Source organism: Hemicordylus capensis, chromosome 1, assembly GCF_027244095.1.
Source record: "Hemicordylus capensis ecotype Gifberg chromosome 1, rHemCap1.1.pri, whole genome shotgun sequence".
In the NCBI taxonomy this organism is placed as follows: Eukaryota; Metazoa; Chordata; class Lepidosauria; order Squamata; family Cordylidae; genus Hemicordylus; species Hemicordylus capensis.
Window position 1 is genome coordinate 239,103,341 of NC_069657.1, and position 27,017 is coordinate 239,130,357.

Consider the following 27,017-nt stretch of genomic DNA (forward strand, 5'->3'; position numbering starts at 1 on the left):
AAGCCTCCAGGGACATAACAAGTGTGTCCCAAGATTCGTTTAAGGAGGACAGAATCACAAACGCTTTGTGACTCTCTGTAAAGTCCATCCCACGCTCAGACAGTTCAGAAAATGTTGCAAGCATATATTCCAGATGCTTTTCCAAGCATTCCCCGGCTCTTAATTGCTTGCGATATAGCTTCCTAGTTAACATGACCTTGGAACATGCAGTCTTCCACATAAACAGCTCTCTTAACACATTCCAACATTCCAAAGCTGTAAATTGTCTCCTGCGAAATCATAGCACAAAATGAGAGTGGCACGCATGTTTCTCTCAAGGACATGTTTCTGTCACTCAGACATCTCTCGCTGCAAAGAGTGCCTTGTAAGCATCAAGTGCCTATAATCCTTAATTGTCGCCATGTTCTCAGGCAAATTGGAAAAAGCCACCCGGTTGACTGCTTCTACGATTCCCTTTCCGCCCCCTTCTCATCCTGTTAACCGCAGAAGCATATTCAGGAGTTTGGGGACCAACTCTTTATGCTTTGATTCTCGCAGTTTTACCCCATAGTACTTATAATTGGAAGACTTCTCTTGGCTATGTGCTTTGGGTCCCTTTTGTGGTCCTGCTTTTTTCTGGCTTGTAGCAGAGATGTCTTCTTGCAGCTTGCCTGGGGTCTGTAGCAGGAGTCTGCTGAAGAGGCTGCTGGAGGTGAGCCAGGATGGTATCTAGGACTTGGCTCTCATCCATCATCTGCACTGCTAAAAGGACAGTTTTCCCTTTCTGCAGCTTCTTGCTGTCCCACAGATATCAGAAATGCTCATCAGAGAGTTCTGACGATAAAGGTGCTCCACCCTCTGGCAGTTTCTTTTTCGGTATTGGTCTGGTGCTCGGCTTTGGCTTAGCGGCTGGCAGCTTGGGCAAAACGACCTGTTCCTTGGAAGGCTTGCCTAGAACCCGACGTGGCTCCCTCTTGTCTCTCCTATTAGCCCCTAGATCAGACTCAGAGGATGGAGGCTGCACCAGTTCGGGGAGGGCTACTGGCTGCGACTGCTCCCTGAGCTCAGCAGATGCTGGCACAAGAGGTTTGACCTAGAGCGGCAAGCACGGGGATGTTCTCTGGGCGGGTGGATCTTGGGAACTTGATGATGCTTGAAAGCTTGGGCTTTGGATGGCCTCCCGACTCTCTGGCCAACCTTGACTAGTCTGAGGAATAGGCTTCTTGCTCTCCACACCCTTCTTCTTTAGGAGCTCCTTTAGGATAGGATTCATCCTCAGGCTGACTAATCACCTAACTTTGGTGGGCACTTTTCAGGTTTCCACACTCAGGAAAAGCTCTTTTGCAATACTGCTCTCTCCTCCTTAGCTTTGGGGAAAGCCTCCAGGCCTCTCAAAACAAGGGTCTTGAGGCTACACCCCTAGTTACGGCATCACCGTGATTTATGGCCTCAAAGGTGATGCCAGCAAACAAGAAACCTCTTGCTCAGCTGACTGAAGACAATGGGATGGCTGTGTGCAGGGGAGGCTTGCCCAAAGTAAACATGGCATTGTTGCAGGGCAGCCAATAGGTGTCTGGCCTATGCAGGCAGGGGAATGGCGGCAGAGAAGAGGCTTCTTGCTCTGCACAACCTTTTCTTTAGGAGCCCTAAAATCCTATTTGTTCGGCCTGGCCTTCCAAGGCTTGTTTAAAAAAATATTTAAAAGTATCTTAATTAGTTTTAAATGGTTTTAATCATGTTTGGGTTGTTTTAATATCGTTTTTAGCATTGTGTTTGAATTGTGGGGTTTATGTCTTTTTAAAAAGTTGTTGTCCACCGCCCAGAGCCTCTGGATGGTGCGGTGTGTGTGTGTGTGTGTGTGTGTGTGAGAGAGAGAGAGAGAGAGAGAGAGAGAGAGAGAGAGAGAGAGAGAGAGAGGGAGAGAGAACAAGGTGGGGATATGAAACAAAAACCAAAACAAACAAGAAATGGGAATGGAGGATGAAGGGATAAAGATAATTATCAGTCTGGAAGAAATTACACAAATCTAAATACACCTGCCAGATCTTGGTATGAGAGTCTCCTTTGAGCATACAACAGTAAGTTGTGACTTCAGATGTAGCCAGGTCAGAGAGATCTTCCATCCACTCAGTGCGCATTAATCTTTTTGCCACTCGTAGGCAACCAAGGATTTGCCACCCCTCTCTGTCCGACTCTCAACACGAAAAAACTACTTTGTATATAGTATTCCGTGCATCACATGCAGAAATGAAATGCAGCAGAGCCAGCCCAGCGCTTCCTCAACCTCCTCCTCCTCCTCCTCCTCCTGAGTCTCCTTTGCATTGGTCCTCCAGCATGGCTGTTGGCTGGGACTGCCGAAGCAGCAGCAATAGGGAGGGAAAGCTGGAGTCAAACTGTGCGAGGTGGTGGGGCACGGGCTGCTGAGCGGTCTCTCAGCCTTCTGCTTCTCCCCACTCGGGGTCTTCTCTCCTCCTATTTCTTCTTCTTGCAATGGGAGTAGCGCACTGCAGATTAAGCAGCAACAGCTACGATCTCCGGCAGCATGAGGCAAACAGACAGTCCCTTCAGGAAGCAGCAGTAGCAGCAGCCAGCACAGCACCACTGCCGCCCTGCTCTAGCGCTGGGAGCTTGTGCTTGGCCCCATCCAGGACTTCAAGCTCTTTCCCTGTCTCCTTTGTCCCCTCCCCAGCAGCCACCCCTCATGCTAGCACATCCGAGAGGTATCACTGGGACTCGGGAGGAGGAGCCTTCTTGCCAGGCTTCCGGGTTTGCCTCCCTCCCTCCCACGCACCTCCCGTCTTTTGCACCCCACCCCCGGACCTCGACGCTGCCTGCCTTGCAGTGGCAACACAAGATCCTTATTGTCGTAGAGTCGGGCTGATTTGCCGCCCCTCTGATTTGCCGCCATAGGCAAGTGCCTGCTTTGCCTATCCATTCATCCACCCCTGCATCTACTGATAAACTGAAGGCTTGACATACTGCAAAAGGAGAGACATGATCTGCTACCACAAGAGAAGTTTCACAAGAGAAATGAATAAGAGAAGCTTATTAGATGACGAAGAAGGATTAGTTATAGATGATGATGATGATGATGATGATGATGATGATGATGATGAATTCTATTTCTATACCACCCTTCCAGAAATGGCTCAGGGCGGTTTACACAGAGAAATAATAAATAAATAGGTTGTCACAAAATCTAAAATCAGAATTCAAAACTAGGTTGATGCAAGCAATCACTTCTTGCCAGAAGGGAGCTTTATATTGCAACACCACATCATATGAATTGGAGAACCTTTAGCAACATCACACAGCATCAATATAAGGGAGAAGCCGTGATATGTTTATGAAATAAACATACAGGTATCCACTAGGTGGAGAATATCTGCTGCTTCAGCTTCAATTTAAGAATTAGTGATCATTCATACGACCAGCCCAACAGGAGCAGGACAGGGCTACCCCAGGTAGGGTGGGTTGTGCGCAGTGCCAGGATCACTCTCGATCCCAGCACTCCACCCCCAGATAGATCTGCTTTCATTCCCAGGCTAAAAGTGAAGTCATAGGAGGCATATGCACTTCCTACCTCATGCCCAGGCCGTGGGGTGCTTTGGCTGCCACAGCCACCATTTCCATAGAACTGGGGGGAGCGGGGGAGTGGCCCCGCAGTGGGAATTTCCCAAATGCACCATGCAACTCACACAGTGCATTGTGGGACTCTAGGAGGTCCAGCTCCCTTCCCCCTGCTCATGATGCCCGTATCATTGGCCACTTGCCACTTTGCCATCATCTGGGCATGCAAGTGGCAGAGCCTTGAGGAGCCACCATTCATGTGGGGAAGGCCAGGTGGGCTACTGCCTTCTCCCCAGCCCCAGCTGACTTGGTCGTGTGAACGATCTTCTAATGTAGAGGACAGGGGCGTAACAAGACTGGAGTGGGCCCAGAGACAAAATTGTAAAATAGGCCCCTCGCTGATACAGACACTTCACAATATATAGTCATGTGACTTGCCTCTGGGGGTCCCTCAAGGCATGGGTGGCCCCAGGCGGCCGCCTCCTCTTGCCTAATAGTAGTTAAGCTCCTGTAGAGGATTTTTTGCTTCCTAGGACATTGGTCCATTCAACTGGAAGGATCTGGGTTTCCAACTCCTCATGTTTCTCAGCACATAGGAGCGATAAGTCAGACTTATCATGTGACGTATCCGCAGTATATGGATATGTTTGGTTTCGGCTGGTCAGCAGTGCAAATGATATCTTCTAAAACTTTAGGGACCTCAGAAGCACTTAGAGCAGAGTGCCCAAATCTGGAAGTTATAGTGTCATGTGTTTCAGCTGCAGGTATTGCTACTGAGCTGTCAGGGGCAGATCATCCTGTATGCACAAAAGGTAGGAAATTGTGATTGGTGTCTAATATCTGGTCAAGAGTTAGAAGATGATTTCTGGCCCCATTATTCTCCATAAACATAATACCAGATATTTTGACTGCAGGATTATATCAGAGAGTCATTTTGTCATGTAAGGATCAGAGTCATTATGTCAGCACAGAGCATAAACATGCTTCTCTCAAAGTCTTGATGGTAGGAGAACAGGTAGCTCCAGTCTGTTAAAATCTGGAGCCTGATTGATAGAGGCTATACAAGCGAACCTCAAGAGTGGACCATGCTGAAGGGTTGGGAAGATCATATTTTAATTTAAAGATCCAACTAAGCCAATTTGTTCTATGATGTTGTAAGATAGCTGAGAAATTAACATCCCCTTCTAGGACTGGTAACTGTAAGCTATGAAGGGAAAATCTGAGATTGTATGTCTGTATGTATTTAGTAAATTTGTATTCTACCCACTACCAAAGTCTCTAGGCGGTTTACTGCATAAAACATACCAAGAATAAAACCAACCAAGAATGTAACTGTTAAAACATAAAACCAGATTAAAATATCCATAAAATCATTATGCCATATAAAGTGGCAGAAAAGCTTGAGAAAGTGTCTGAAGGGTTTTCGGGGAATGCATAAGAGGAGACCCCTTAATACATAAATCAAATGGGGAAGAAGATTCATTTTAATTATGTTTATTGTACTCCAAATGCTGTTAGCTAAGGAGATCCATGTATCCACATCAAGTTTCATTTGAGTGAAAATTTATTTTGTTTACAAAAACATAAAGCAAAATAAAACAGACATTTTAAAAACGATTTAAAACCACAAGTCAAGTTAAAAGGCTTTGGTGAAAAAATGTTTCTTGAAAGGTTTCTTGAACGTTGTCAGAGATGGGGAGGCTCTTATTTCAGCAGAGAGCACATTCCAGAGTCTCGAGGCGACCACAGAGAAGGCCCGTCCCTGTGTAGCCACCACTTGGGCTAGTGGCAACCGCAGATGAACCTCTTCAGATGATTTCATTGGGTGATAGGGCTCATGATGAAGACGCCTAAAATGAGATGAAGATTCCTATTAATTAACAAGCAACTACTGCAGGTGACAATAATTCTGAAGTATTTAATATCTGTTTGGCAAATTATTAAATTCCAATTTTGAAATAAGGAGAGAGGAGAACACGTTCTCAGATGCTTCAGTTCAGACTTGGGCCAGTTAATACAGTAGCCAGAGAGCTGACTACATTTCTGAATCAGGAGGGAAACCAGGCATAGAAGAAACAGGACCCTTTAAAGGGGGGAGTATCATCAGCATAGAGGGCTATGTTATGCTCTAATTATTATGAATCATTATACCTTAAATGGTGAGATGTTGTCTGACTGTACAAGCCAGAAGACCTAATGCTAAATTAAAAAGGAGATAAAAAGGCAGCCTTGTCTGGTGGCTCAAGAAAGCCTGAAGGGCAATAACAAAACTCCGCTGGAAAACTTTTGAGACTGAGGCACAGAGTATCAAATGCCTATCCAGTGAATGAATTCAGGAGGAAAGCCAAATTTGAATAGAACATAATTCAAAAAAGACCAAGAAACTTTATCAAAGGCTTTCTTTGCAATGGTGCTTTCCAGATTAAACCCTACAACAGTGTCACTACCGATCTGCTAAGTGTGCTTTCATACTTCCTGTGTTGTGATACCACAGTCTCCGCACTGACATCAGGGTGCCGTTCACATTTCTGATGCCTTCCTTCAGATTTGATCTTTGCGTTATAGTGCTACAACATCACAAGTCCATTGCAGAAAAAGAGCTGCATTTCCCCATTGTAGGAGTTTGAGATTCTGGGGATCATTTCCAATACGGTCCTGACAAGCTCAAGCATTTTACCCCTGTTGTAGCATGTAATCTGGAAAGCACCAACAAGAGAGAGACAGCAGCAGGAATAGATTTGTCCTGGGATAGTGAGATCATTCAGTAAACTGACTGCGCCTTGTTGGCCATGAGGGGGCTGGGATATTCTTTGCGCCTTGTTAACCATGAATGAAATCCACTTGATTGGGATGTACTATTGAAGATAAAATGGACTGCAGTCTATTGGCCAGAACGGAAGCCAGGATTTGCATGTCAACATTGATAAAAGACATAGGTCTGTAGTTACAATATTTCCTAACAGGGCAAGGGGGGAACAGTAGGCTAGTAATAATACGTGAACAGTTAGTAGCCCCTTTCACATGTATTACATTAAAAACCATGTATTTTATGAAACAAAGGGTGTTATAATGAAGAACATATAAACACACACGTGCACACAGTATAAACCCAACTCGTAATCACAGATTACTGAGTCTGTTATAGGCTGGTAATTAGGCACTAATTTACCTGTAGCTGAAGCAGGATGGGTTCTTAGGTGGAGGCAGATGCAGGCCTTCCATCTGTCCGGTCACCTCATCCTCTAGATGTAGGTAAGGAAGCAGGATGTGGGCTACAGGGATGGAGGTCAAATTTGGAGACTGCTCAGCTCCTTTAATAGTTCTGTCTCAATCCCCAGTTTCCCCCCTTCCTCTCAGACTTCTGTGACTCCTCCTCTGGGACAAAAAGCATTATCCTGCTTCCTTTTAAAGGTACAATGTTTGGTAAGCTTGTGAAATGATGGGGGGGAGGGGGGTTGGTGAGATTCTGCCATATCCTTGCACTTCATCCGTAGACCTCTTTGCATGTTTGAAGTTCCTCAATTTCTGAAGTTCATTTGGAAATTTCACACAGTGGTAGAAGCTTCTTTGGGTCGAGAAAGTCGTCTTTGTCTGTAATCTTTAAAGTTTGTATGGCAACTGAAATATCCATATACTTCTCCCCAGATGGAGCTGCCATTTCACCTTTCTCTGTATCAACTGCACTGAAATACAGGTGAAACTCGGAAAATTAGAATATCGTGCAAAAGTCCATTAATTTCAGTAATGCAAATTAAAAGGTGAAACTGATATATGAGACAGACGCATTACATGCAAAGCCAGATAAGTCAAGCCTTAATTTGTTATAATTGTGATGATCATGGCGTACAGCTCATGAAAACCCCAAATCCACAATCCCAGAAAATTAGAATATTACATGGAAACAAGAAGACAAGGATTGTAGAATAGAACAATATCGGACCTCTGAAAAGTATAAGCATGCATATGTATTCAGTTCTTGGTTTGGGCCCCTTTTGCAGCAATTACTGCCTCAATGCGGCGTGGCATGGATGCTATCAGCCTGTGGCACTGATGAGGTGTTATGGAAGACCAGGATGCTTCATTAGCGGCCTTCAGCTCTTCTGCATTGTTTGGTCTCATGTCTCTCATCCTTCTCTTGGCAATGCCCCATAGATTCTCTATGGGGTCAGGTCAGGCGGGTTTGCTGGCCAATCAAGCACAGTACATTGTATACTTTTCGGAGGTCCGATATTGTTCTATTCTACATTCCTTGTCTTCTTGGTTCCGTGTAATATTCTGATTTTCTGGGATTGTGGATTTGGGGTTTTCATGAGCTGTATGCCATGATCATCACAATTATAACAAATTAAGGCTTGACTTATCTCGCTTTGCATGTAATGCGTCTGTCTCATATATCAGTTTCACCTTTTAATTTGCATTACTGAAATTAATGGACTTTTGCACGATATTCTAATTTTCCGAGTTTCACCTGTATATTCTCCTAAAAGTTTGATAATCTGTAGGACAGTTCTCGATCACAGCACAGTCAGCATTGCTTTCATACATGTTTTGTAGGTGGAAGAGAGACTTACATATCCTCTTTGGCATTGGTCATTTCATTTGAATGGTTTGGTTGGTGTTCTATAGTGTTCAGTTGAAAATCATTATTTTGAGTGTCATCATTTTGCAGTGATGCAATTTCTTGTGAAACTGCCAGGATGACATCAAGGGCATGGGAAATAGAAATATCTATTGAAAACAACTCCAGAATAGCATTAGCTGGATGTATCAATTTTGACATTTGTGTGTGGGGTGGGCGGGCGGGGTGTGTGTGTGTGCAGGCGAGTAACAATGATCGGGCAAGGGGAGACAGTTGTCTGGGGGCCCCACTGCCTGGAGGGGCCCCCCAGAGGCACCTCACGTGACTCCCCATTGCCCCCTGCCCAGCCCCAAGGCCCCTCAGCCACTTGCCCTCTTCGCCGTCTCTCCAGCTTGTTCTCCTGGCCGGCAATGCAGGCAGCAGACAGGCTGCAAAGAGCTCCTTTTCTCCCGGGCGCCTCCCAGCTGATGGGCGGGTGGGCGGGGCTTCCAGGGAGGCCTCCGTGTAGGCCTCTGTGAAGCCTGAACTCCAGTAGGGCCCAAGCCAGCCAGGAAGGAGGAGGCAGCCAGAGTGGCCACCACTGTTCTCTGCAGCAGAAGAGCCCTTGCTGCCAGGTAGAGTGTGAACTCCTTTTTGTGCTTACCTTCCCCGCCCCCCCGCCCCCCATATATAGGCATCTGCTTGCCATAGGGCTTGGATATGGGGGGGAGGGACTGAGAAGTCTCTGAATATTTATTTTTAAACAGCTTGGAAAATTTGCTGGCTTAAAAAAAACTATTTAAAAAGTCCTATAAGTGGCTTGTTTCATGGCAGAAAATTACAAAAACTTGTGGAAGAAACAGTATTCTATTTATTTTATTCATTCATTCATTCATTCATTTATAAATGCACTTATGTTCAAGTTGTTTTGCAACCCAGAAGGTCTGAGTGAAAACTGTAAAGCATGTCTTGTGCTTTTATTTTATTTTATTTTTCTTGTGTGTGAACTGCTCCCCAATAACTTGCAGGGACTTCAAGGTAAATCTGGCCAACATGGGAATGCAGCACCTCCATTCCAGAGGAGATGTGTGTTAAAGGGCTTTCAAAGCCTCCTGTGAAAAACCTCCTGGAATCAAACTTGACTGAATTGGTTCAGAATTCTGAGAAAACAGACATAGGCTCACCCTGCATGGTTGAAAGTCTCCTTTGCTAATCTGCAGCAAGGGGCCCATTTTAATCATTAGTGTTTCTAGTGTGTTCTAGGCATTAAAAGTAAAACAAATGTATAGTGCTCAATGTATATCACTATATATTGTGAAGTGTGCGTGTGTGTATTCAGTGAAATGTATTTCCAGGCAGCATACTTATTTTGGAATATCAGACTTAAATCCTTGGGGGCCTGGGGTGTGCGGAGGCCCTGGACTTAGAGTGGGGGGGCCCCATTTTAAAATCTCGTCTCTGGGCCCACTCCAACCTTGCTACGCCCCTGTGTGTGTGTCAAGAAGTGTGCCAGAAAATGGGTGGGTAATTTTTTAGAAGTAGTCCTTTGGCTTCAGTGCTGATGGTTGCATCACATTCAGGGTCGCTATCAATGAATTTGAAAAGTTGTACTAGTAGCTATTCACTCCTAGGTCTCCATCACAGTTTTTAGAAAGCATGTTAAATCGTGGCTTTTTACCCAGGCTTTTATTTGATTCTCTCTGCTGCTGCTCCGTTTGCTCTGTATTGCTTTTATGCTTTCATTTTAAATTTTTAATCAGATTTGTTTTATATTTTTAGCTTAATATTTTAATAGTGTCCTTTTTATAATCTTGTTTTTAAACTTTGCTGTAAACTGCCTTGGGATTGCCTTTTTATAATCTTGTTTTTAAATTTTGCTGTAAACTGCCTTGGGATTGTTAATGAAAGGCTGTATATAAATTTAACAATAAATAAAATAGTTCCTTGTAACTTCAGACAATAGCTTCTATAGATGCCAAATGCCCTATCCAACATTCTTCCAAGAGATATTTCAGTTTAATGTCATTGTATTTCACTGAAATGGCTGGCTTATGAATGAAATTGTCAGAGGGAGGGTGGCGCAAGCCACAGACAGGATGGTGTGTTAGCTCAATCGCTCTCTCCATCTCAGCCCTTCTACCAGACCTAGCCTTGAGAGTTTGGCAGCTACATTTGTTAATTTGAAGTGATATTGGAGGGGAAATGTCCAAGAAAGTGTTGAAGTGGAAAGGGAAAGGAATTAGAGCCTTCCTGGATGATTTGAAGCCAGCTGGTATGTCCCCCCCCCCACACACCCATAATGGATGTGTGGATGACGAAGAGATCCAGGAAGAAGCTCAACTGAGTTACAAAAACAAGAAAAGCCTTGGGATACCTCCGGACAAACCTTGGAATTACAATTAATTGAACATTTGATAATGTAGCTTAATAAAGAACTACAAGTGGAATGGAGTCACACGTTTACAACGGTCCGTCAAGATTTGGCAAGTATAACTGATCAAATTAAAAAGCAATTTAAGGACCTTTCACTGCAAATCTCTGATATTGGACAAACAGCTAGTAATGTCTTTGATCTGGCGATTAAGAATGCCCTAGAATTATCTGCTACTCAGAAAAAAGTGGAGGAAGTAAGAGAGACTATGGCGACTATCCATGATCGCGATAGAAGAAATAATTTAAAAATTGGGGGCATTAGTGTGATGTTGCCAAATGTGGATTTAATGAGCTTATTTATGTTATCACTAAAATGAACGAGTTGTCTTCAGACTTGCAAACTGTAGAAAGAGATCTGGAAGGAGGTCATAGGATATCATATAAGATTTCAACACAGAAACCGAGAGACGTCCTGGTGAGATTAGTTAATTTTGGCTTGAAGGACAGAGTGCTTTATAAAGAGCATCAAAAAGGGGTAATCTGGAATAATGAGAAAGTAGTATTTTTTCAAGATATCAATACAGCAACATTGCAGTGGCGTGAAGAATTTGAGCCTTTAACTGAGATTCTCTTTTCAAAAGGGATTTGATACCAATGGGGGTTTCCCTTTAAAATAATTATCTTCAAACCTGAAGGGAAGCAAGTTATTACAGCTCTGGAAGAAATGCAAAAAGAAGTAGCTGGGCTAAAACATCTCACAGAGAACTATGCAACTTAGCCTTGAGTTAACTGGGAAACAGAAGAATTTGTTTAAGATATGCATCTCTGCCAAGATTTTTTTTTAAAAAAACTCTCTCCTTTGAAACTAGGCCATTTGACCTTAGAACTGTGAAATATGGAACCTACGAGAAGCAGCTGGAAGATTTGATAAATTACTATAGTACGTGAATTTTAAAAGAGAAATGAGGAAGAAGGGAGGAGAATGCTAAGGTGGTTAGCTGGGCCGGGTGAATATAAGTAATTAGTTAAATAATCATTTGGTTATAAGGAATATTGGGCTGGAATGGAGAGAGGGTGAGCTGATGCTCCTCCCCCCCCCCCACAAAAAGTTAGAGAATTTAACTTCTCTGCAACAATGTTTGCTTTTGGTCTGAGTGCACCAGGGAGGGAAGGGAGGGGGGAAAGGGGTGACAGGGAGAGGAGGCAGTTGGAGGGGAGGGTTTTCAGGGAAGGGGGAAGCATATTTTAAAAAGGAACAGTTAAATACATTATGTTGCATTCTATAGATGGATATACTAAGATAGAAATGGGTGATTTGAGAGGATTGGAACTATCTGGAATTTGGAAATTAAATCATTTCTAGCTGACACCACACAGAGCATCTGTGCGCTAGTTGGGCCCAGCCGTGTCCCCCCCCCCCCGATGCTGTCATGGCTAGCTTTCTGGCTGGCCAGCCAGCCGACTGGCTGTTCCCCTCTCTGCCTGCTTCTGGTCCCCCTCCACTTTCTCCCCCCTCCTCCTGGCAGCCAGGCTAGGGCCCGCCGCTACCTCCTCCTGACCTCAGCAGCCGGGCCAGGCAAGGCGGGGCTAGCTGTTCGGCTGCTGCCTCCTCCTCATGGCGGCCTTGGGCCGCCAGCCACCCTCCTCTTCAGGCTGGCGGGGCTTTGCCCACCGGTGGTCCTCCTCCCCACAGGCCACCCTCCTCTTCAGGCTGGCGGGGCTTTGCCCACCGGTGGTCCTCCTCCCCACAGGCCACCCTCCTCTTCAGGCTGGCGGGGCTTTGCCCACCGGTGGTCCTCCTCCCCACAGGCCACCCTCCTCTTCAGGCTGGCGGGGCTTTGCCCACCGGTGGTCCTCCTCCCCACAGGCCACCCTCCTCTTCAGGCTGGCGGGGCTTTGCCCACCGGTGGTCCTCCTCCCCACAGGCCACCCTCCTCTTCAGGCTGGCGGGGCTTTGCCCACCGGTGGTCCTCCTCCCCACAGGCCACCCTCCTCTTCAGGCTGGCAGAGCTTTGCCCACCGGTGGTCCTCCTCCCCACAGGCCACCCTCCTCTTCAAGCTGGCGGGGCTTTGCCCACCGGTGGTCCTCCTCCCCACAGGCCACCCTCCTTTTCAGGCTGGAACATTCCACCAGGTATCCCCATGCATCCCTACGCATCCCCATGCATTCTGGCTTAGAGAAATAATTCTATAGATTGTCAGCAAGAACTAAGAATTAAAAATGAGTGATTACTGTATGGTTTTTTCCTTGAACGTGAGAGGTTTGGGGGATGCAATTAAAAGGGCCAGGATATCTATATTAAATCCTTTAACCCAGTTGTGGTCTTTTTACAAGAGACTTATAAGATAGATGATACTGAGATAAATATTTTGGAAAACAGTTTTCCAAACAAAGCAAGAGGGGTTGGTATTTGATTTAAAGCTGACATTGATCTTGTTGTTGAAATTTTTTTGAAAGATAAGGATGGAAGATTTATTTTTATTAAGGAGAAGTTGCACAATAAGGATATTACTTGGGCCTCTATCTATGCTACAAATCAGAGACATATTGACTTCCTTCAGAAAACAATGAGGAAAATGAAAAGGTTTGCTGGTACTAATATAGTGTTGCAGCCTGGGGGGACTTTAATATTGATGCCACTAAGTCATCTAATGAGAATAAATCAAGATCTTTACACTATAAGAAACAAGCCTCACTATCGTTGAACTTTCAAAGATTGATGCATAAATATGAGCTTATAGATTCTTGGCAAATGCTTAATCCCTCTGCAAAAGTTTGACCTTTTTTCCAGGAAGACACCAATCTTATTCTAGGTTGGGTTATATATGGGCATCTAATACTTTGTTAACTCAATTTCATTTCATAAAATTTCATAAGGGAGAAATTGGACCCATTCTTGTTTCGGATCATGCCCCAGTGATCTTTAAATTCCATTTATTTGTTTATTTGATACATGTCTATACCTCCCAAAACGCAAGTTCTCTGGGCGGTTTACAAACAATAAAAGCAGCCAATAAAAGATTAAAATATTTCAAAAATTAAAACTAAAAAGTTAAAATTATTAAAACATAATTAAAACACAATTAAAGCAGTATCTAATTAGAGGAGAAAATTTTATTCTCTCCGGTTTGGCGTTTTAAAGCTAGATTACTTGTGGACAAATGGCAAAGCAACAATTGGCCCAAACATTAAGAATTTTTTTTTTTTTAAATGAAAATGATAAGGAGCAAACATCATTAGTAATGAAATGGGATGTGATGAAAGCTGTTATTAGAGGGGAGTGAATTAATCAGATGAGCAGGATTAAAAAAGAATCAACACAAATGAGTGATAAACTAGAGTTGGAGTTTAAACACTTATTGGCAATATTTCATAGAACAGGGTCTGTTAATACCTTTCAGCAAATATGGAAGAAAAGGAAGGAGCTAGTGGTTTTGGAAACAACAAAAATTTCTACTCAACCTGTTATGTAAAACAAAGTTATTATGAATATGGTGATAGAAATACAAGATCGTTAGCCAAGATAGTTATTAACAAGATCGTTATTAAAGAAAGTTAAGGAGAAGAGGCTTATAAAAGTAATAAAGGATGATAAAGGTCGAACCATCACTAACACTAAAGATATCAGTGATCAGTTTGTTACATTCTTTGAACAATTATATAATTCTCATAACCCAACACAGGGGAAAATTCTTAACTACTTAGATAAGATTAGTACCCCACAACTAACTCCAGAGGATATTAAGATTTTGGATGCACCATTTACTGAGGCAGAAGTGCTTGAGGTTTTTAAAACCATTCAGAATCACAAATCTCCAGGACCGGATGGTTTGATAGGGGAATTTTTTAGCCAATTCAAAGAAATTATTATACCAAAGTTTGTAATTTTAATGAATGCTCTGAGTCAGGGAGCATGTTTCCCACCCTCGTGGTATGACTCAAAAAATAACATTAATTCCTCAAATAGGTAGAGATTTACAGGAAGTCAGCTCTTATAGACCAATTTTGCTACTTAATGTTGATTATAAATTATACAGTATACTAAATTATTGGCAAATTGACTTAAATTAATTAGTTATAAAATTGTTCATATCGATCAATCTATCGATTCATTCCTAGGAGAAATCTATTTAATTCTATAAGAAAGATATTTCTCCACTAACACCTTTATTAACATATCTGGATAGTGGGGAAGATCAATATGGATTGGCTTATTTGAAGATGTTGAAGGGAAAGAATTTTTATAGAATAAAAGACGTCCATAGAAATAAGAGGTTATTCAAGAAGGTTGAGATTGAACAAGAAACAGGATCTCAAATACCATGGCTAGTATAGTTACAAATTAGATCTATATTGATGGATAGTAGCATCGATAGTTCAGCTACCCGATTTTAATACAAATAGAGATTGGAGATCCCCCAATAGGTTTGAGGAATGGACAGAGAAGCAAGATGGCATTCTTCTGGGAAGTACCTGACAATTTGGCTGCCAGGGCTTTCCGCTCCCATTTGGTCTAATTATCTTTCATCGGCTACATAAAGATCAGAATGCATGCAGGGCGCATCCCCTCCCCCCCCGGGGGTGGGTGGGATCCGTGGAGATTCCAGGCTTGAAAAAGCCTGGAGGACCCTGGATGAACCCTCAGCAGAGACCTTTCTGCATTAAGCATCAGGCTGAACGGAGACAGGCTTAACAACATGCCTTCTGAAGAACGGCTTTTTTCTTTCCTGTCAAATCTCTGAGATGACCATGGCTTTTGAGCTTGCAAGATCTTTGGCATTTCTTTTTACTTCTTCTGGCCTCCCCTTTTTTTGTCTTTATTACTTTTGAGCCTCCTACTGACTTTTCCAGAGGGAATTATGTAAACGGCATTAAGAAGAGGGTTGGCTGGGTGAGGAATGAAGTCTTACATGACCAATGTGTGATCCTACTGCTTACTGTTTTGCACAACCCAGCCTCTTATTTGAATCTGTTTTTAGTTTTACCTTGAAGAATTCCTGCGAGTGGTTTTGCAAAGCGTTTGATGCTCTAGTTACTAATTATCTCCCTGCTAACTTGGCAAAGAGGCACTTTTTACCATGGTGATTCTCTTTATTTAGCAGGGGGAGAGTAACTGGCCCTATCCAAACCCCAGCACGGTACTTGCAGTGACTATTGCTGGTGTGTGTCTTATGTTTCTTTTGGGAATGTGAGCCCTTTGGGGACAGGGAGGTATCTTATTTGTTTGTTGTTTCTCTTTGTAAAACGCCCTGAGCCATTTTTGGAAGTGCGGTGTAGAAATCGAATTAATCATCATCATCATCGTCGTCGTCATCATCGCAGCACTGGAATTCTGGAACTGATAAAAGTGTTTTATGGCTGGTAATTAAGTTCTTTGCTCTTTGTGTGGCACTCTCTGTTTCGAACGTTTAGAAGCGTTATTGAAGTTAGGATGGAATAGATAAATGAATGAGGGTTTTTTACTTTTTAATGGTTTGAATACAGTATGTATATGGAAGTTTGAATACAGAAGCTCTCTTGTGGTACAATTATGTTTATGTCTCTTGCTTGCTGCCTGGAACTTTTAGCAACATTATTGAAGTTGGGACTGTAGAGACAAATGGAAAGGGGATTCTTAATTTCTGAGCTTTTGATGCCTCCTTTTCATTATAGTATGGATTATGGTGATGGAAAAACAGGGGAAAAGAAGAAACTTTGAACGTTTCGGCATCCTTAGGGACTTGGGGACTCTCTTTATTTTCTGCTGTTGACTAATTGGATGAATACCTTCTACCACCACTGATGGAGTATAAATATTACCCAGCATTGTAAATCCTATTCAGAAGTTTGGCCTGAAAGTCAACATTTGAAATTGGAATGATCACAAATAGAAGACCTAAGGCTTTTTATATTTACTACACGTAACCTGATAACACATTTCCCCATGCACAAGCTTTCTTTCGTATGGAGCTAGTTCCGGCAGTGTTTAGTCTCCCAGCAGAGTTTCCTCTTATCTTTCTACCTGGAATGTTTTGAAGACTTTCAAGTTAACCCCTTGAAGGACTAGGAAAGACTCTTAATAGTATCTACTTATTCGATCTGAATTCCTCTGGGACTCTTTACTATATTGCTTTGATGTGGGAAGTAAATGATACCTGAGAATTAAATAATATGTTTTTCTTTCCTCTCCCCCCTTTAAATCCATTACTTTTATTATCCTTTTTTAATATTAATAAGATTTTAAATTCCTATTGGTTTATTTCAAGATAAAAATGTATACATTTAGGTTATCACAATTTATACTAATATGTTTAGTTTGTTATTTTGGCTATTATTATATGCTTATTTAATATGAACATATTCAGTTTATTCCCTCTGAAGAAATAGCAAATGTATGGTATTGGTGAATATGGAAATCTGTGTTTAAAGGCATATAGGTGAATTTATCTGTTGAAGCTATTAGGTTGAACTTACTTATAAGAGATAGATTTTACTGAAAGCTGATTAATTTTTCCCCATTGGATTCCCTGTTATTGTAGTTTCCAAAAGTATTATAGAGACTAGGGGAAATTAGTTTATACATTTATACGTTTCATCTATAATTATAATTACTGTTATATTTTTGTCCTGTACATGTAATTAGTCTTTTCCAATATGAAGAACAGGTTTTATGGATTCCCTGTTAATTTAACAGCTGTTATCAAAAATTCTTGTGAAGAGGAAAATCTTTATACTAAAGGGTATTGTTTTTTCTCTATTTTTTCAAATCATGGGTTAAAACTGAAGTTTGATTGGATGGTATTGCATGAGATTATGGCACTGAAGATGTATTTGGTTTTCAGAAGATTGAGAGTTCCAGATGCAGTTATTTTTTTGTTTGATTTTTCATTGAGGAATTTCATTTTAGTATTTCATAAGATCTCCTCTTCTCTTTAAATTAACCTTTTCCCCTTCTCTCAAATTCCTCCCTTTTGTTCATCTCTTTTTAATATAATAGGTTCTAGATGCCAGTCATGAACATTTGCCAAAACGTCTCGTATTTGGTGTGCATGGGTTGGGAATTTTGTCTTGGCTCTGGGTTTAAAATATCCATACTTCATGTCTTCGCATGGTCAGTTTCTTCCTCTCTAATAATTAACTTTCTTCTTTCCTAAGCCCTTGGATTATCTGGACAGTCGAATGGGAAGTTCAAAATCGTTTTTAAAAATCTTTTTCATTAGACTTTAGATCTATTTTTGTCGCTATCCCTTTTGTTTTTAATGACACTCCCACAACTGAGAATACCTTTTGAGCTTGTAAGTACTAACAGGATTCCTTGCATTTTTGTTCCTCAGTCTCTGTGTTTCCATCATTTTTGAACCTCCCATGGACTTTTTAGGAGGCAACTATGCTGTATTGTGTATTGAGAAGAGAGCCAGTAGGAAGTGATTAATGTGATCTGCTTAAGCTCTTGCTTCATAGTTTTGGCACAGAGTTCTGCATTTATGTTAATCAGCTTAAGTTCTGCTTGAGAGATCCTCCTGCTTTATTTGGTTTGCATTATGAAGGGTTTTATGACCAGATAACTACATTCTCACTTTAGAGCTTTCACTACCAGCATTGAACCTATGGAGACGAAATTTACAGCTTTCATTGGGGAAGTCTGCAGGCAGGAGCTTTTCTTTTTCTTGATCTTTTCTTATTAGAATTATGGTTCTGAAAAGACTTTGAATTTTTCTAACATTTTCTTAGATGTTTAGTCCCCCCACCCCCGTTTATTAGTTTAGCTCCACTAATGGAGAATTGAGAATTTTTTTTAAAAAATCATCTCTTTCTGTTAGACTCAGGATTCTGAAAGCTTCTGAATAAATAAATCGGAGTGGGGAAATTTACATGTATTGATTTTATTGATCTTTTTTAATATGCGGATCATTAAGTGTTGGATTTCTTATGTGGATACTCTATGAAGGTTTTATTTCAGTGGGTTTGCGTATTTCTTTATTATGCGACATTTTAAAATGTATTTCTAATCAATTATTCTCTTCTTTCTTTCTGGGTGCTTGAATTACTTATATTGCCTAGACCTGCAGTGCTTCCTGGCAAAAAGACTCCTGTGTGGCTAGAACAAAGGCGAAATGATGCAGCAAGAGAAGCTGTAGGTGTGGATGTCCCATGGTGGCTTCCATTAGCGTTCGTCATGATGTGTGTGAGCACATACAGTTCATAAGATGGCAGTGAAGAATGCCATGTTAGCAGAGTCCAAGGGCAAGTGACAAGAAAAGAATGATGGCCAGATGTTGCAGTTGGATGAAAGGCGCTCTTAGATCTCCATATCATTGAGATGATGGTTGGCTGAGTTGAAGTATCTGCCCATAGGTTGTTCTTTGTTAAGATGGCAGATTTGTGCTTCCTGAAAGATGGCTTCAAGTCTGAGGATGTTTTGCCTACATAGCGCATATGGCAATATGGACATCTGCGCTCTTTAATATATATGACAGGTGGAAGTACAGATGAGTTTCTCCCAGATGTAATAGGTTTTCTTGGTAGTGGTACTGCTAAAAGTGATGGTATTCTTTAGAAAAGTGAAAGTAATGCAGCGGCTGGATTGACAGTGGTGTGATCCAGGATTGCTGATCAGTGATTTTAGGACAGCTCTCAGTAATCGTCTGTATAGATTAGGTGGTTGATGGAAAGCAACACGTGGATGTTCTGACAGCTATTGCTGTAAGCAAATTCTGAACTTCTGGGAAAAGCTCTCAGGGTGGGGGCTGTCTTTTTATTGCCTGGTGATAGTTTGGTGAGGCAGGATGAAAGTCTACCAAAATGGGACCCTCTCTTCTTTTTGCATATTTGTTTTGCCTCTGTAGAGAATCTCTTGATATGGCTGATGTCCTATTGATGTTGTAATCGTTGAGGGTATCCACATTTTAAAAGGTGTTATTTCAGTTTCCTGATCCCTTTGAGGAATTTTGATCATGATTAATACATTTATGATATGATACATATGAAACATACATTTATGATAATACATAATACATTTAATTAAGATGTTATATGATTTTTCTCTTGATATGTTTATACTTTTATATGGAAAGGAAGGAAAGGTGTCATGGGAGGGTAGTCGGCTTAGCGGCACAGCCAAGGTCCATCAGTAAGTCACCTGAATGGGAGAGAAGAGAAGGAAAAATATAATGATGCCAGCACCATTTGACTAAGGAAAGTGTTAGGGATGGGAATCACTGTAGAACTCCTAATGTACTAAGTGGAGGAGTTGTATGTGGAGCTGGTGTTAGCATTCAGGCTCTCAAAGCAAATAGTACCGTCTGCTTCCAAAGCAGTGGGTTCTTTCACAGAAAGAACCCTGTTGGACCTATGTCATGGCTGGTATTTTTTCTAGAATAATACTGTGGTAGTAATCATTTGAGGCCACGGCATATAAAAGATGCAGCTAGAAAGCAAGTCATAGGCGTAGCTTGTATTAAGTGCCATGGAAGTTAGGTGGGCCGCTCAAAACTGGCTCTGAAAATAATCCCACGTTAGTGGATTCATTTTCTAGATAAGCATCCACATTCAGAAATTTCGCCGGAATTCTGCATTAGGTCCACATTGAATTTCTGGGTCCTGGCAGCAGGAGGAGAGGGTGGCTGGGAGGGTTACATTCATAATAGGACTACTAGATTTAGATTTGAGGTCCTTGGATGTTGCCTTGAGCCTGTAGCACCTGAAAAAGCAAGGAACTATAGGAATTTCTCTCCCAAAAGTTCCATCTTCCCAGGATGCACTGCACATGTGCATGTGGCCTGAAAAGGATTGACTTAATGCAAGAACTTGCATAAGGTTTCCTGACTAATCAAGTCATGATCCCTTGGGAAGTCCAGGTCACACACATTACAGCAATATGTTTGGGACCTTTAACGCCTGAAACCAGCTATGGTACAGGGGATGGCTTTGGGTGGGGGAAAGGACTTCTACCTGCACTGTGACTCCAGGGATGTGGTTTTACCCTCCCCAATTCCTTGGAAATAGAGATTACCTTGGTTTTTTAAGATACCTTCGATTTCTTCAGGCAGCCCTTTGCTTTCTTTGATTTGGCGGAGACGACGCCAGATTTTCCTCCGGATTTCCTCCTCCTGGGGAGATGGGGAAAATGCCCAACCCACCAGAATCAGAGGCCCTTTTTGATTACATGCCACCCCCCACCCCCACTGCCATGCAGCTTAACCAGTAGCTCACCTCATACCCCATCAGTGCATCGGCCTTGCCCAGGAGGGAGTACAGCAGGATCAGTCCAGCCTCCTTAACCCTGTGGAGGGGATGATTAATGGCCCAAATCGTGGTCCTCAGGAAGGATCTTTCCTGATCTTTATTAAAGATCTCCCTAAAAACCTAAAATCAAGAATCAGCCTCAATTAATTCCCCTGAAGCCCAAAGATGTGCAACTTGATTCACATGCATTCAGCTCATAAGAACTGCTTCTCCTATTTTCCCTCTTCATTGCTTCCTTCTTTGATCTCCTCCACAGTCAGAACTGAGATGGCAAGGTGCTTGGGGAAGGACCTGCTCTTCTGCTCAGGCTACTCAGTAAAGGACCATGTGCATTGATAGATGTAGATATTCCAAACCAAAGCAATCATCATTATCTTATCAAGGTGTCATGCCACTACAGCAGGTTGAAAGTTGCATTTCCATGAACTAACATGCACTGCAGTTATTTAGCCCACTGTGTCTCTGGAGAGGTCTGTGTCAAGATGTCCTAATGCTGATTCTGGCGCTTCTTGAATGCAGAAAGTGATAAGGACGCCTCTGCCCATTCTCACACTCCCAAAAAGGGGGACAATGGGCCATTCTGGCACCCAAGGGAGCCACCCAGAGGGATCTTCTTACCTCCCCAACTCTGGCGGTGTTCAGATAGGCCAGAATTCTTTCCTCCTCCTGCCATCTCCGGCTCCACAGCTCCCCAGCGTCTCTGCTGCTCTGGCCTGAGAAGGAAACATCGGGGCTAAATAGTTATACATCCTGATGACATAGGGGGTTTCTGACAGAATGGCTGGGAGTCTTTCCGGATTCCCCCCCAAGAGGAATTGCCTGAACCCCACCATGGCTCACTGCAGCAGTGGTCCGAAGCCAGACTTGAGAAATAAGAGGTTCGAGTCTGGTTTACGAGAGGGCCTGTATACTCATTGTCTCCATGTTTGCTCATAGGATGGGGTCTAGTGGAGAAGGGGAGATGAGGAAATCCAGCTGAATCAGCTGCTGGTCACTCACTAGCAGAGTCATCTTTGTGGAGGACACACCCTTATTGAAGGACTCGGCTGAAATCAGTGGATATAAATGGACCAAGACAAAAGACCAGGGGCTATAATCTTATTTACTGGTATTTGAAACTAAGGCATTTGTTATAGAACACATAATAATCTAGAAAGCAGTGTTGGTCTCACCAGCTTCCTTACCTTTGTGGTTGAGAAGCACCTCTAGGAGCCGGTAGATTCCCTCCCTGGCGTATCGGCTGACATCCCTCCTGCAATCCATTATGCAGATTCCAAGTTTCGCCACATGGTGGCCCAAACTGGGGAGTTCTGCAGAGTTCTAGCAGGAAGGAAAATGAGAGGGATCTCTGTCATCCACATTGCTTTGTCAGCCCTTCCCCTTCTTTCGTGGGCAATGGATATTCCTGGGTTGGGTAGACCAGTCATCTCTTCCCTTCCTAACGTGAATAGACAAGCAGGCCCCTCCAAGAGGGTGCATTTTCCTCTCTGTCTTGGCAAGGGGTTGGTGACAGGATGAACTGGATACCTACAGCAGGGGCGTAACTACTATTAGGCAAGGGGAGGCGGTTGCCTGGGGGCCCAACCAGGGATACCTCACAGGACTCCCCACTGCCCCCTGCCCAGCCCCAAGGCCCCTCAGCCAGTTGCCCTGCTTGCCTCTCTCCTGCTTGTCCTCCTGGGGGGCCATCGAAGCAGCAGGCCAGCTGCCAAGAGCTCCTTTTCTCCCGGGCGCCTCTCAGCTGATGGGCGGGTGGGCGGGGCTTCCAGGGAGGCCTCCGTGTAGGCCGCAGTGAAGCCTGAACTGGAGTTGGCTTAAAGGGAGGCCCCAAGCAAGGAAGGAGGCAGGCAGGCAGGCAGGCAGGCAGGCAGAGTGGCCCCCACAGCTCTCTGCAGCAGACCCTCTGCCCAGCCCAGCATTTGCCAGGTAGAAGGTGGACTCCTTTTTGTGGTCCCCCCCCCCCGCCCATATATAGGGATCTGCTTGCCAAAGGGCTTTGATGTGGACGGGGAGAGACTGAGACGTCTCTGAATATTTAATTTAAAACAGCTTGGAATATTTGCTGGCTTGTTTTGCAACCCAGAAGGTCTGAGTGAGAACTGTGAAGCATGTGTGGTGCTTTTATTTTATTTTATTTTTCTTATGTGTGAACTGCTCCCCAGTAACTCGCAGGGACTTCAGGGTCAATCTGGCCAACATGGGAATGCAGCACCTCCATTCCAGAGGAGAAGTGTGTTAAAGGGCTTTCAAAGCCTCCTGTGAAAAACCTCCTGCAATCAAACTTGACTGAATTGGTTCAGAATTCTGAGAAAACAGACATAGGCTCACCCTGCATGGTTGAAAGTCTCCTTTGCTAATTTGCAGCGAGGGTCCCATTTTAATCATTAGTGTTTCTAGTGTGTTCTGGGCATTAAAAGTAGCACAAATATATAGTATTCAATGTATATCACTATATATTGTGAAGTGTGTGTGTGTGTCTTCAGTGAAATATATTTCTAGGCAGCATACATATTTTGAAATATCAGACTTAAATCCTTGGGGGCCTGGGGTGTGTGGAGGCCCTGGACTTTGAGAGGGGGGGCTTTTTAAAATCTCGTCTCTGGGCCCACTCCAACCTTGCTACGCCCTTGACCTACAGGTATGTTGCCAGAAGAGCAAACTCTGCCACACGTCAGGCTGAAAGAAGCCCATTTAGCTCTGAGATGAAAGGATAAGAGGCCTGTGAGTAACGTTGCTGCCAAGAGTAACTTTGCTACCACCACTCAGACCTCATTAGAAAGGATCTGAGACCAACTCTCACTTTCCCCCCATCTTGTTTGTGTGATAGCATAGTCCTTCTGCTGGTGTTGAGGGAGAGGAAATAAAACATACCTAAGTAACAAGTTTTATTGGGTTTTTTGCGTGGGGGGGGAATCTAAGCGTGATGATTACAACAAGGTTTCAGATATACATAAGCATAGTGGTTTCAGAATGATGTTAAAATTCTTATAACTTACAGCTTACAGAAATGTTCTGAGTTAAGTTTCTTTCTTACTTTTCCTCCTCTCCACATAGGGGTTAGGTGCCTAACCTGATCGCTTTCTTCCTGATGTGCCTCCCCTCTCAGGACGTTCAGATCTACCCTCCGCCTCTCTGGATTTATCCTCTGCCTCTCCTTAAGCCTCACTTCTCTCTTCTCCAGAAAAGTCCCTCCTGTTCACTACTCCTCCCTTGACCCAAGCCTCCAGCTTAGCTTCTCCCTCTTCATTGTCTGACCAATTGTCATCCAACTGATTTTTAACTATCACCTCTCTCTTACTCTGCCTGCCCCCTCCTGGAGCTTTTCCACATGGGGCTTGGGGTGTATTCCTATGAGGGTGGGATTTAGACCAAATTCATTACTATGTCAGCAAGGTACTGTTCACCTAGCAAGCGGAATTATACAGGTTTTATCTTTACAAATGGAGCTTAATTCAGAGTATCTGCATCCAAAAAGAGTTGCACTTCCTAAAATGTTTTCCTGGGATACTCTGTCATTCTGCAGATACGATGCTGATGTGTGGAGAGACCCCACAGATAAAGTGGATCAAGATGAGATGGAGGGGTGGCTTTGCCGAGTCTTTGCTGACATGATAGCACTCTGGGCAGACTTGTTTCCTGTGCCCTGGAATCAACTTCCATTCATTCATTTCTCTTTTTTCTTTAATTTTAAAAATTCTTCCTTCCTGAAAAGCTCAACTCATTTTTTTAAAATTAAAATTAATTTGTCATGGATCTTGGCCAAGCAGCGACATGTCTCTATTGCCAGCTACAAGGGTGTTTTTTGTTTTGTTTTTTAACGTAGGAATCAATGGAAAATTATAAAAAAATTCTTAAGTTGGGGAGGGCTGGCCATGGAGCTCTTTAACCAAGCTCTGTTGTAGCACATGATAGCAGGATTCTGTGTATTAAATTTGAAGCCCTTGAGACAATGGTTTGATTTTTAATAATTTTTTAGACAGGGAGGGTGCTTTCCCTGTTGCTCTTGCACAAGGCTGCCACCTGGTGGCTGATTGCAGTCTTGTGCAAGATCAACAGGGAAATTAAAAAAAGAAAAAAGTGAAATGCCCTCCCTGTCAGGGAAAAAAAAAAAATTAAAAATCAGCCAAGTGACTGATTCGCTTTGAATTTAGTACACAGAGTCCCGCTATCCTGAGCTAGAACTGTGCCTGGTTTCAGAGCTCCATGAAATGCATCTCTGGTCTTCGGAGACCAGAGGAAGGTGCAGACAAGGCCAATCTCACTTCCCCACTTTGATTCTTGGCTTTCCCTCTGTTGCCCTCAAATCGAAGGGACAAATGTGAGCTCAAAAGGAAACAGCTCCAGAGACTGGGACAAGTCTTCAGGCCACTTCGATGCAAGGAGTCCAGCCTTCAGACTCACTCCACAAAGCAAGAAGAGAATAAGGATTTCCACTTGCTTCTCTTGCTATGGTTGCCTCCCAAAACAAGGACTCTCTTGGCCTTCAAAACCAAGTTATGCCAACCTGTGTGTGGTAATACTCACATCACAATCAGGCATCATGACACTAAAGCGGAGCAAGCTGGCGCATTGTTTGCTGGCTCGTGCTCTCTCCTGGGCATTCCTGGAGAGGATCCAGATGTTGATGTGCTGAAAGAGAAACAGCACCGCAGAATCTCATTACATGCAGCTAACATTTATTTATTTACAGTATTTAACATGGCCCTATACCACCCCAGATGCAAGTCCCTATACAGTTCACAATCTTAAAAAAAACCCTGTTAAAATATTAACCCAATTAAAAGAGTTTAGAACACAGATTAAAAACTCTAAAACCTAAAACTTTAAAATGATAAACCAAAAGCCTGACTTTATTTAGCAACTGACCCTATCCACCCCCAGCACAGTACCTTCCGTGACTGTTGTTGGTGTCTCGCTTACATTTCTTTTTAGATTGTGAGCCCTTTGGGGACAGGGATCCATCTTATTTATTTATTATTTTTCTGTGTAAACCGCCCTGAGCCATTTTGGAAGGGCGGTATAGAAATTGAACGAACAAACAAACAAACAAACAGGTATGTTTCGTATAAAAGGAATGCTTGGCTACTCAGGGCTCTTTCCAGGAAACAGGGAGTCATAGTCCTGTTTTTAAGTTCCTTTTGTCTCTGTCACGCCGTATGAACTCTTGACTATCCCCGTGCCTCATCACACAACTGCCTCCCGCATGGACTTAGTAAGGGACTCTAGTGAAGCCTCTGGTCTGGAAAGAAGGAGTCGGATTTCCTCCTGTTCTCACCTCTCCTCCTCTGCCCTCTGTTTTTCTGTGGGAATCTGTCAACTGCTCATACTGAGGTGTCGGAAGCCTGTGTGATGCACCTGTGAGGGACCTATCTAGCTTTCTCATGCCCCTTTGCCTGGATTTGAAACTATTCCTCCAGCCACTCCTGTACACGTATAGCAGAATTTCTTCACAGAGCTGGTGTCAGTTCTTCCCCTATGCCCTTATATTGGCTAAGAGTCAAGTTGAGAATCCTTTTGGGGGGAGCCAGGGTCAAGGGCAGTATTGATTTGCCACAGGGAGCATTTAAGTATCTGCTCAGCCACCTGCTCCCTAAAGTGGTGCTTTCAAGGAGAAGCTTTACCTCTTGAATCTGTGCATGTATAGTCTAGCCCTTTGTGTCCAGGAGAGGAAGTGAGTGGCTTCCCAGAGATCTCTAGGATGGAACAGGTGAGTCTGCTCAGTTGTTTCTCTCCTGCGTCTCTTTGATTTGGGGATACTGTTCCTGATCAAGCTTTTATTCAGAGATGTGTAGAGCATATGTGATGCTGTTCAACAGCATGTTGTATGAGATTGCGCATGATGTTCCTGCCTTTTCCGTTGGGCTGCCAATCACAGAAGAGCCACAGTGGTGCATGGTGGGCATTCCCGCTGACTACATGTGGCCCAGGTGTCCATCTCTCCCTGCCGGGCTCTCCTTCCCACCTCACCACCTCTTCAATGTTCTTACCTCCAGGAGGGACAAGAGATGCTGTGTGGTTGGGGCCTCTGACAAAAAACCCCTCAGCATCAGCTCCAGATTGTCTGCTGCGAGTTTGTGCAGAGCCTGAAAGAAAAGAGAGAGCCAGTGTGTAATTGCGGCACTCCCCCCAGGCCCCGCCCTCCAGCATGTCAACAAAGAGGAGCTCAGCACAGTCAAGGCGAGAGCCTTCCATCAAAGCCATTCCATGGATTCCGGATGACAAAATAGACCAGTGACCTTCACTGGTTATGCGGCAGAGGCTGCCAGCACTCGCCCATTCTTCTGCCACTTCCACATCTCCTTCTGCCTTCTG

The 27,017-nt window shown here is 43.4% G+C and overlaps 2 protein-coding genes across 5 annotated transcripts in view; one reads left to right on the plus strand and one right to left on the minus strand.

Annotated features, from left to right (window-relative positions):
- Positions 1-5,105: 5,105 nt before the first annotated feature.
- LOC128340229 (maestro heat-like repeat-containing protein family member 1) lies at positions 5,106-26,889 on the minus strand. Of its 3 annotated transcripts, XR_008313533.1 has the most exons (8): positions 26,693-26,889; positions 25,230-25,334; positions 21,890-22,025; positions 21,324-21,418; positions 20,673-20,825; positions 20,473-20,569; positions 6,719-7,232; positions 5,106-5,399 (listed from the first exon to the last, which is right to left on the minus strand). XR_008313533.1 is itself a non-coding variant. In XM_053285157.1 (7 exons), exons 1-7 carry the CDS (start codon positions 26,750-26,752, stop codon positions 7,150-7,152), a joined length of 729 nt encoding a protein of 242 aa, XP_053141132.1. In that variant the 5' UTR covers positions 26,753-26,889; the 3' UTR covers positions 6,619-7,149. The 3 variants fall into 3 exon arrangements, 2 of the variants coding, with proteins under 2 accessions (XP_053141132.1, XP_053141133.1); XM_053285157.1 differs by lacking the exon at positions 5,106-5,399 and having other exon boundaries at positions 6,619-7,232; XM_053285158.1 differs by lacking the exons at positions 5,106-5,399; positions 6,719-7,232 and adding an exon at positions 19,471-19,599.
- Positions 8,650-27,017, plus strand: part of LOC128340228 (uncharacterized) — a 48,835-nt gene continuing 30,467 nt past the window's right edge. The window contains exon 1 of one of the 2 annotated variants that reach the window (XM_053285154.1): positions 8,650-8,742. The gene's annotated coding sequence lies outside the window, so the exon portion shown is untranslated. The remainder of the gene's footprint in view (positions 8,743-27,017) is intronic. The other variant, XM_053285153.1, reaches the window with a different exon arrangement.

Coding starts and splice junctions, on each gene's coding strand:
- LOC128340229 (XM_053285157.1), bottom strand. CDS start 26,752: ATGCTGAGGGGTTTTTTGTCAGAGGCCCCAACCACACAGCATCTCTTG. Junction 22,026..25,229: donor TCATGATGCCTGATTGTGAT/GTGAGTATTACC, acceptor CCTTCCTGCTAG/AACTCTGCAGAACTCCCCAG. Junction 20,570..20,672: donor ATGCACTGATGGGGTATGAG/GTGAGCTACTGG, acceptor CCATCTCCCCAG/GAGGAGGAAATCCGGAGGAA.